The following is a 10,877-nucleotide window of genomic DNA, read 5'->3' as shown; positions in this document are numbered from 1 at the left end:
CAGGGGGGCGCCTCCGGTGCCACGAGCCCTTCCGTCTGCGCCCGAGGCCAGGGAGGCCCCGGCGGCTGTGGTGGTGGTGGCGGCGGCGGGCCCGGGGGAGGCTGGCCCTGCCGTGTGCTTGGCCCACAAAGGCTGCGACTAACCGTTTAGAGTCGAAGTGCCGTTAGTTCTTACTCTTAAAGTATTATTCATTTTGCACAGCATTGGACATCTGTCCGTGTGTCTCAGTTAGTGGAGATTCTCGTTAATTAAGGTACTGCCAGTCAAGGTTTTGCCAGCTCTTACCGGAGAGCTAACTCTGTTGAAAGTGGGACACGCCTTCAGGTTTTGTCTCTTGGAGCTACTCTTTGGCATGACTTCAGACACGTGCGTTAGTATCCCTTTATTCTGTCTGCTTCAGTATTGATTTTCTTAGCCATCTGTAGGATATTTCACTCGGTTTGATCACGAGTGAAACAGCGTGACCTTTGCTGCATTTTGGTGCCAAAATGATGTGAAATTTTTAATGCTCTACCTTCTTGTTATGACCTTCTTAAATGACCTTCGGATTTCTCTTTCTTCTAGGGTAGGCAGCACTGTAGGATCAGTGATCAAGAAACTAATGGGAAAAACTCAACTGCCAGTTCGAATGACTTCAGTGATCCGATTTACAAAGAAATTGCTATAACCAATGGCTGTATCAACAGAATGACCAGAGATGAGCTCAGAAGTAAACTTGCAGAATTCAAGCTTGAAACCAGGTTAGGTTGATTTGTAAACCTTTTGATTTATCTTTGAGAGCGGTAGAGTCATAAGGGATGATTATTTTAAATTTTAAAAACACACCACAAAGTGAAAAGCAGACACGCCACCAAATGCCAGTTGTTTTATGTGCAATCTTGATGCAGCTTTTGTTACAGGATTAGTGCATGTGAAACTGCTTAATGTGTTATCAGAAACGTGAGCTGTCTCAACTGGTAACACAAACAAAAGAATATGTAACTGTAGGGTACTTCTCAACACTTTTTTGGTCAAGGGGGAAAGAAGAACTGCAAGGGTTCTCGGTGGTTTTGCAGACCTTCAGCATATAGAAACTCGCTTCAGAACATACGTATTGTTATTTACTGTAGCCAATACAGATCTAATCTTGGCTAAAACCTCTGTGGTGATAGGGCTTGGAATTTAATCAATGCAGAGGACAAGTTCCTTTAGATGGAGAGTTTGCTAATCTGAATAGGTGAGATAGAATAATGTGAGTAGGTGAATGTGTTATAAACTGGATTTGTGCTCACTGAGGAGGTGGAAAGGGCTAGGAATGAGAGTGGTTCCTGCTCTATCAGAAATGACCTGCAAGACCCTTTGATACTGCTGTGGCCTGACAAATCTGATATGTTGAGAAGAAGGTCAACTGGGAAAAATAAAGTGTATTGTTTCTATTGGCAGCAGTAGTTGGGAGGCAGTGGTGGTGGTGGGTAGTTAGCAAAGTGAGAAGCTACTGCTCTGGAGGAAGAGGGAATATGAAAGGTGAGAAGGAGTCTGAAAGGAGAAGTCTAGCTTTTTAGAGGAGAAGATGACTGTAGCGGAGAGGATGTTCAGAGGAAAAAAAACCAGAAGAAACAGAGATTCATTTGAACAGAATAAAAGAAAAAAAATATTGTGTGGGTGGGAAGTACAGCCTGCCACCTCCACCCTGTCTGTCTGCAGATGTTCTGGCTGCATAGTTTTTTTTGTTCCTCCTTTGGTTCATTTAATTCATTTAAATTTAGCTTCTCGGGAGGAAAAATTTTTATCATTACCTGATAAAATTTTTGGTAAAACAGGTTAGATTTGTACAGCTATTCAGCAGTTATTCTGATTTAAAAATAAAAAGCAGAATTCAAGTAGTAAATTATGTTTGTGGTTTCTTCCTAGGTTATTAATTTTCTGTTTGTGCTTTTTATTCAGTTGTAAAGGCAGAAAGCTTTAAACTTTTCTTTTAGCTAACCTAGACTTCTTTTGTTTGATATATTCAATTAAGTTGGTCAGAATATGTCTTGTGTGCAAACAAACAGTGCATCACCTCTAATGTAGTGAATTGAGCAGCTTGCCACACACCATCCTTTCCCTTAGGGTTATTTTGTTAGCAGATAATCTTCTCCTTCAACCTCTTTTATAGGTGTGATGAAGAAAAAGGTAATTTTCCACTCCAATAGCTCCCATACTGTCTCAACTTTGAATGAATTGGTCATTGAATTAAACTAGATTAATAAACCAGAGTGAAGAAGAGTTATCTGTGTTTGTAGAAGCAGCTGATGTTCTCAAATGCAGGTTTAGTAGTCTGACTCCAGTTTTTCCCTTGTGGATCAGTGGGCTGCTTTTCTGATAAGCTACAAGTAGCTCTTACGGCTTCTGCAATTTCATTTGCAATGTGTAGTTTTAAAAATAACATCCTTCAGAGAGTAAATTATGCTTGTTTATTCAGCTCTGGTTTGGTATGTGGCAGTTCTGGCACCTGCACTTGCATATTATGTTTGTATTAAAAGATGCAGTAAGTAACTTTAATCACTTGCCACTGTGAACTTACGTGTTAGCCACAAACCTCCTGAAAAGCAGGATCTTGACCAGGAAGTTGTTCTGACAACTGAAATCTCGAGTACTTTATTTTTATCAAGTTACTCGAGCTCAATTTTAAATATAAATTGAGACAAATTTAAAATGGGAGCGTTTTAGCTGGATTCTGCATTATCTGTGCCACTGATGTGGAAATACCTCAGGCATCAGTCGCTTCAGGCAGAGGGCACTGAAGTACGGGTGAAGCAGTACTGCTTCCAGGGCCAGAGATCATCTAGGAGCAATCTGCAAAGACTTGGGCTTTGCAAAGGCTCCAGCTACTGGGTCTTGCTGAACTGGAGGTGACTGCAGAGTGTCTCTGCACTGCACTTCCCAGCCCATACCCAAATACTGATATTATCTAGCTGTGTTAGTTATCGGGGGCTGTTGCAGCCTTTGCATTATCCCAGATAATGGAGCGTTAACTGTATGATAAAGTTGAATGCAGACTTCTTAAGTGCTGGTGTTCAAAATGAGGTTAATAAATGATGAACTTTCAAATGTTAAATATAGCTTCAGTTCTACAATAGTGAAATAATTAATTAAATGAGAGTGTGATCTTTGTCATTTTCCCTATCTCTTTAGAGGAGTGAAAGATGTGCTGAAAAAGAGACTGAAAAACTATTACAAGAAACAGAAGCTGATGCAGAAGGAACCCATTAATGGAGACAGCTACTATGACTACATCTGTGTTGTTGACTTTGAAGCAACATGTGAAGAAGGAAACCCACCTGAATTCATACATGAAATAATTGAGTTTCCTATTGTCTTACTAAACACGCATACCCTGGAAATAGTAAGTGATCTAATTACTGTGTCAGTATGCTGTACTTCAGCGTAACTTCCTTGCTTCATAAGGTCTTAGATTAGTTTTTAGGTAGATGTTGAACTTCATTAAAAATAGCTTTTTTTTTTTCCTTTTTTTTTTTTTCATAAAGACCTATCTTCTGTGCCTGTTGCATACAAACAAAACTTTATTCTTAAAGCATTTGGAATAGATCATGCTCCTGCTGTTGACTCCCTCTACTGATATGAGGGACTTTCAGTTTCTCAGTCATCCTCCCCTTTGTCTTTCCCTGCTTTAAGATCTACAAAGCTATTTCTAGGACTCCAGGGCTTTGTCATAAACAAGAATTAGAAAATTCTGTCGTCCTATGTGAGGTAATCTAGAAGAGACTAATGCAGAGATCTAGAAAGTGGAGTTGAGTGAACTCTGCTTCTTGGCAGGCTAGACTAATTCCGCAGTGCACCTGACAGATTGACAGGTGTGTAACCTGATTTTAGGTAGGCATTTGGCAGCCTCAAGTCCTCTGTTCCAGTACAGCTTTCTTTTAGGAAAACCTACTTGCTGTCTAACTGACACTGAGTGACTCAGAGAAACGGAGGAAGTGCATGCACCTCTGACTAATGGTTCATTTATCAAGAACTTCTAAGAGGAGGATGATTTCTAGTAGTCAGTGTGATGCTGCATTAGCGTGTAGCTGCCTGTATGACTAACGAGAGGATTGTGCAGATACCAAGATTGTTTTATTACCTTTAGAGTAGGAAGAAACAGCATGGGTTTTTCCTCTGTCCAAAAGGGTTTGTATAGCAGCAGGGATTTGGGGCTTGCTTTTTTCCATGAAACTTGCATGTAGTCTTCATTCTTGTACTGCTCAGTTTCCTAGAGTGAGGTCATAGTGTGTATCTCTGGCTGCCATCCAGAGGTGTATGACTTGCATGCAGCCTCTGAGATGTGTAGCCAGTTGCCTGCCTTGAATTACAGGTGAGCTTTTAGAGATACCACCTGAAAAACATCAGGCTTTGTTCATGCCTCTCACTTCTTTCCTTATTCATGCTCTCATTTTCCCAAATCCTCCCCTTTATTGCAGTCTGTCCTCCTCCCCTCTTACATCCACATCCTTGCTCTTTGGTGCCTACTGGCTGAGAGGACGGACATGTTCTGGTTGGAAAGCCATCCATCTGTCCCACTGGGAATCTCATGATGGCCAGTCAGGACGCTCATACTGGCTGGGGAGGTACACACTCCTTTTTTGCCTCCAGCAGGACAAGTAGCCGCTGTTGCCTTTCAGCTATAGGCAAGCCAAAGAAGTTGCTACAGTGTGCTGCTGCTGTTTGATTCTCTTATTACAGGAGGATACCTTTCAGCAATATGTAAAGCCAGAAATCAATCCCAAGCTTTCAAACTTCTGCATCAGTCTGACAGGAATCACCCAGGTAATTTGCACTTTTGTTTCTTCTGGAAAAAATATGAAAAAAAGATGTGGTGTTGATGTCTTCAGAGTGATAATTTTCATGGTAATTTTTCTGTAAGGCTTATTCTCTTAATCCTTGTGTTTTCCCTCTCTCCCAATTATGACAGAACTGACTTCACTAAGTTGGTCATTTAGGTGTTTGTAAGGGTCTGTAGGGAAAAACATTAATTTTGTAATCCATGTGTAGAAAATCTTTAGCAGAGGAAAGCACCTTTTGAATTGCATCAGTTCCTCTTCTAAGATTTTTATTCTAAAGGGTTTATAGTACTACGATGGCAATGGCTTGTGATCAAGTGACTTGAGCGGGAGCCTGGGAAGCAAGCTCAAAGGTTTTAATCCATGTTCAACAGCTGACTAACCTTGTTACCTTTATAGATGCCATTTGGAGGTTGGCTCTTTTAGTGGTGCTTTTGTGGTGGGTTTTTTTTCAGTTTGGAAAAATCCGTCCAATTGTCTGCTTAACATGTAATCTGTTTCTAAAGATTTTTGTGAAGCCAACTTAGTGAGTGCCTATATACCAATATAATTCTTACACTTCATGCTGGGTTTTTTTCTGATAAAATGTTCCTCACTTTTGTTTTTTCGGTTCTCTTAGGACATTGTTGATAAAGCTGATACATTTCCTCAAGTTTTGCAGAATGTCATAGAGTGGATGAGACAGCGAGAACTGGGAACAAAGTATAGCTATTCCATGTTGACAGATGGGTATGTCCTTATGCAACCTTCAGCACAATCTAAAACTGCAAAACAATGTTTAATCTTCGTGAGAGTGTTGCTAAAGGCAGATCATGACACTTCCGTTTTGCCATTGTATTATAATTTTAGCTTTCAGGAAAATCAGAAAAGCGGAACTAAACAATTTGAAATTAAGCTTAAATCCATTAGATGGCACTGTTTCTTTCCTAGCTTGCTTTATACAACTAAATGATGTTGAATAGACTTTTGTCCTTTTTTTGTGGTTGTAATTCTCTGTTTACATCTGGCTTTCATATAGCACATAATACCTGAATATAATGTTGTTCAATTTCAGTTCTAAGCAACTCCCATGCTCTCCTGAATCCGAGGTTTCAGAGACCTGTGGTGGTTGTGTTGTATCCTATGCGTGTTAGTGTTACTGATAATATGTCCTGCATGTTTCGGCAGAAAGCAATAATGGATTATGCTGTTTATCGAACAAGGAGGAATGGCTAGCACAGAAAGCTCTCTGCTTTGGCTTAGAGGACTTGTGGCTCTGATGGGTCCCAGCTCTGACAAGCTTTCTGTGTGAGAGGTTGACTAGTCCTTGAACCTGCTACCTGAACTTGCTCTGTCCCAAAGGCTGGGTGGAAAATCAAGTCTCATAATGACTGCAGAGTGGACAGATCTTGAGATCTGGATATATCTGTGATGCAATACTGTTCTTGTGATCTTAGCTTTGTTATATGATGAAAGATACTGTTGGAGCCTTATCTTATATAGCACTGGCCAGAGAATTTTTCCATAGGTGATGCTTGCTTTTTAGCTATGAAACATTACTTTTCTGTTAACGTCTGCTCTTCTCCTTCTCTTGGAATGAGGGATTTAAGTAGGACAGGGAGTTTTTAACATTAGCCATGTTGAAGTGAATGATGTATTTTCATGTTGCTGCGCCTGTTTGCCTGGAGCAGGTCTTCGGCTGTTCTGGATTAAAAAGGCAGTCCTGTGCTGCTCTGTTACAATGACTGTGTTGAACCAAAGAGAGATGAACCCCGAAACAAAAACGGAGTTTATGAAAAGAGTGTGTGGGATCGTAGTATGACTTCCTAACACTTCTCTCAAGTAAAACACAGATAAATATTCTAGTCTATAATATGAGTGGTTTGAAAAATAATGTATCATAGGAGATGAATGGATACACAACAAAAGCTTTTTTAACTAACCCAACTTAGCAAGTGGGAAAATTTTTTTTGGCCGTGAGACTTTTTTTCTCAAAATTCCTGACAATTTGGACGATGACTATAAATCACAGCTCTTTTCTGGTGAAGAACCTGTAACATTGAAGTGTGGTTGTATCCAGTGTGAACAGTGAAGCCATTTAGAAGCTGTCACACAAGGTTTGAAGTGTACAGTTTAGATCCATGTACACCTTAAAAATAAGGAGTTAAGATAATGTCAATCCAATTAATTTAAGGAACTGTGGTACATACTGCTATTTGGCTATTTTTTTTACCTATGATTAGGTTTCTATCTTTGGAAGCAACAGTGAATTAAAAGAAGAAAATGCTAAAGCAAAACTGGTGCAAGACTGGTTATATTACTGGGCCTAGAATGTGTCTGGAATTCCCCTCCAGGGGAATCCCCTCAGTGAAATTCCTCCAGGAAAATAGGTGCAGTGAAATCTTGTTATGTATGTGAGATTGTGTAGACAGCTGCAAGAGAGGGGAAAAAAGGCTTTATTTTAGCTTGAAGCTTACAAACTCTTTGGGTGGTTCCCTTTAGGAAGGCAGACTAGAAGTGCATAGAGTTATAGTTTCATCTTCTTTCCATAAAAGTCTGGTTCTCCTAAAATTGAGTGCAGTCTTGTTTCAATAACCTACGTTAAGTAGAGAGATGCATGCGTACCCAAGTGATCAGGAAAATTTAAGGTGTCGCTTGCTTCCCCAAGGGCTGTGTAAGCATCTATTTTATTGGTGGGTTTTGGAGTAGATGTGGTAGGTGGAGAAGTTGGCGTGCTATTTTTTATTTTAACCATTCTGGACCTGAAACCGTTCTAGTAAAAATCTTGCTCATGTCATTATTTGTTTTCCCCATGATTAACAAATTCATATTAAAAAATTCTTTACCTTGACTATAGCAAAAGAGCTTTTCCTAAACTGTTTTCCTTCTACTGATCACCAAAGAAAAGTCAGCTGTTTGTGCTATAGCTGTGCAATATGTAGAATGCAGGGCATCTGAATTATGTATTATAATGTTGTTCTCTTTTCTGTTTTGACTTTTTAAGATCTTGGGATATGAGTAAATTTTTGAACATCCAGTGCCGTATTAGCTGTATCAAATACCCTTCTTTTGCCAAAAAGTGGATCAATATTCGCAAATCGTATGGGAACTTCTATAAGGTTTGTACAAATTGTTGTTTCTCTTCCGGGAAAATCTGATTTAAAAGGCTAGAATGTCCTGTTGTGCTTGTCATCTTTACTTATGTAGTATAAAATTATAATACTCAAACTAGTTCCCTGGGGCCTGATTTTCAAATGTGCTTCATGCCCAGATCTCACTTCACTAATTGAAGATCATATCATCTACTGCATTTTGATTTTAATCTTGTTTTTAAGAATCAGGAGATGCTCCATGAGGGATTGTCTAAAAATGTCATACTGGTGCTCTTAGATCAAGCGTGTCTTGAAGTAGTTCAGCTGAAAAGACTCTGTATTGATTTTTCAATTATTTTTCCCTGTTTTCATGTAATACACTACAAAACCAATTTGCACCAGTACCCTCGGATATCTCCACTTTTGACAGTGTAATGGGGACAGAGAAAGATGAGGATGAATCTACAGTGGAATCAAATTGTCAAGATAAAAGTAATACCAAGTTCAGTGCTGGACCTTATTGCTGCTTTCTTTCACTGTCAGATTACCATAAAATGGGTTACTGGAGTTTCTAGCAAATTCCTAGCCAGTCTACACTAAACCATTTGTTTGAATGTGATTTCAGCCTAGCTGACAATCTTCTCTTGAAGGGCTTTTTCATACTAAATGTAACCTCTAGGAAAAAAGAAGTTGTTAACATTTAATGAGAGAAGAGCCTTACTTTGTGCTGGGCGAATATTACAGGGTTACTCCACTTCTCCCTCTATTATTGTGTCTTCTCTGCATGACTGTTTCTGTTGGAAACACTCTAGAGCACTGAACAGTCTTGTTAGTCCTATCAGCTTTAACCTAGACATACCTTCTTTTTCCTTCTCTGTTGAGCAGTGAGTGCTTTTTCATCAAAGGCAATGAAGACTATAACTTAGAAGGAATCACTTTCTTTTTACTTTTTGTAATTTTTTTTTGGTAGCATTTTATAGTTGTTCAGCGCTTCTGTTTAGCTATTCTGTGCTGTTGTTGAATCTGTTGTTAAGTAGTAGTAATAGATAATATGAATGACAAGGAATGTATTGTAACTTTCCTGTGGAATATCTCACAACCTGCAGGTATGTCTCTCCTGCCCAGTTTGTGGGTGTTATTATTGGAGTTGCATATGGCCAGGTTTTGGCAACTGTGTTGTCGCCATGCCACCTAGCTATTAAATCCAGTAGTATGGTGCAATATCCTGGAACTTGTCATGTCCTGTGTTCCCCCACTCCAACTATCACCACCAAGAGAGCAAACTTGGTGTGAAAAAACAAAGTTTTCCTTTAAAGTTACCCTTTTGTTTTTCTTTGACCTTTTCAAAGAGCAAATGTATATTTAGTATTTAATCAAGAGAGGACTTGAGGCTTTTGCTGGTGTAGCACTTTGCATGGGTCAGTTAAGCTTCCTTGTCTGTTCGTGCTGTTGGTCATCCATGTAAACATTGGCTGTTACAGGTGTTGCTTCTCTGTTCCTGTGGTATTCGGAGGCGTTCAGAAGCTTGATGTCAGTGAGAATCAGGAGTCTGGTGCTTCATTATTTGCTTAGCATTTAAAAGGAAAAAAAAAAATCTGATTCCTTCTGCAGTACCACTTTGGGTGGTAATTCCTTTTTTATAAGGCTTGTTAAACCTAGCTAGGCCATGGCTTCCACTGTTGCCAGCACTGGTACATCTTGAGCTGGTGCTGGTAATGGTGAGAGGCTCTTGACATTATCCTGAGTCTAGACAAGCTCCAGTTGACTATGTCTCCTCTGTAAAAATGAGAGTGTCTGTCTCACCAAGGTACTTTGAAGTTACATTGTTAGTGATCTGACAAAAGGCAACATGAAAGTAGTATGTGACTTAAGTAGACTTAAAATCTGCATGTTTCTACTGCACTGTGTTAGATTAAAAAGACTTGGTACAGAACCTAATTCTTGAATGTGCTTCACTTTCTCCATCAGGTTCCTAGGAACCAGACCAAGCTGACAATCATGCTTGAAAAGCTGGGCATGAATTATGATGGGAGACCTCACAGTGGACTTGATGATTCTAAAAACATTGCAAGGATAGCTATAAGGATGCTACAGGATGGCTGTGAACTGCGGGTGAATGAGAGAATGCATGCTGGACAGCTTATGACAGTCTCCTCCTCGGTCCCCTTAGAGGGAGCCCCTGCTCCACAGATGCCCCGCTACAGAAACTAGCAGTTTGGGGTTCTGCCTTAGGAACTGCTCTCAGATACCCACTAAAGACTGTTAAGACCTTATTAAACGGCCACCTCTGCCAACCTGTCTGCAATGCAGAATCTGAAAGCACCTTAACTAATCGTCTCTGTTGAAATAAAGAGGAGTGTGGAAGCTCTTTGCTCTTTGAAGCCTGTGTTACAGCATATTTTTATACTGATGATTTTTTGTTGTTGTTTGCAACTTTTCTAGCAGTAAGGTTGATATGCAGAATCCAGGCAAAGTGTTAAGCTTTTAAGAACATGTAATTTAAACACATGTAAAGGTTGATTGAGCCTGTGCGCTGCTGTTCCACCCCAGCCTGTGGGTGGTACTTATTCACTATGCCATACTCTAATGATATCTAGCACCTGATTATTCATTGCACACAAATAAGACATTGCTGGGAGAACTGAAATAGCAAGTGGTCGGGCTGGCCTTTCCTGATAAGGCACTCTTCTAAGGGTTCCTGTTGGTAATTTTTTTAATTTTTTTTTTTTTTTTTACAAAGTCTAGGAGAAATGGGAGCACATTCATAATTTCTAAAGCAGTAGAGAAGTACTGTGTTGTTTGGGGTTTGGGTTTTTTTTTTTCTTTAAGGGATGTGTTTGTCTGCTTCCACATCAAATAGAAGAGCTGTGTATTGAATAAAAATTCCATTAATGCAATATGATAGTAATTGTTTTTAACCTGTATTTAGAAGAGAAGGTTCTTCAGATTTTCACTTTGAGAATCGTATCTCCTATTCCTGCTACACTCATAGCTGCACTTCATTTAA

At 39.6% G+C, this 10,877-nt stretch overlaps 1 protein-coding gene across 2 annotated transcripts; it reads left to right on the top strand.

Annotated features, from left to right (window-relative positions):
* Positions 1-104: 104 nt before the first annotated feature.
* Positions 105-10,263, top strand: ERI1 (exoribonuclease 1). Of its 2 annotated transcripts, none has more exons than XM_010586143.1 (7): positions 105-181; positions 565-740; positions 3,154-3,364; positions 4,702-4,785; positions 5,419-5,528; positions 7,783-7,897; positions 9,839-10,263. In XM_010586143.1, exons 2-7 carry the CDS (start codon positions 688-690, stop codon positions 10,079-10,081), a joined length of 816 nt encoding a protein of 271 aa, XP_010584445.1. In that variant the 5' UTR covers positions 105-181; positions 565-687; the 3' UTR covers positions 10,082-10,263. The 2 variants fall into 2 exon arrangements, with proteins under 2 accessions (XP_010584445.1, XP_010584444.1); XM_010586142.1 differs by having other exon boundaries at positions 152-370.
* Positions 10,264-10,877: the final 614 nt, after the last annotated feature.

This window comes from Haliaeetus leucocephalus, unplaced genomic scaffold, assembly GCF_000737465.1.
Source record: "Haliaeetus leucocephalus isolate CR32 unplaced genomic scaffold, Haliaeetus_leucocephalus-4.0 Scaffold140, whole genome shotgun sequence".
Taxonomy (NCBI): domain Eukaryota; kingdom Metazoa; phylum Chordata; class Aves; order Accipitriformes; family Accipitridae; genus Haliaeetus; species Haliaeetus leucocephalus.
Note: the sequence above shows the minus strand (reverse complement) of the source record. Positions and strands in the feature narration are given on the sequence as shown.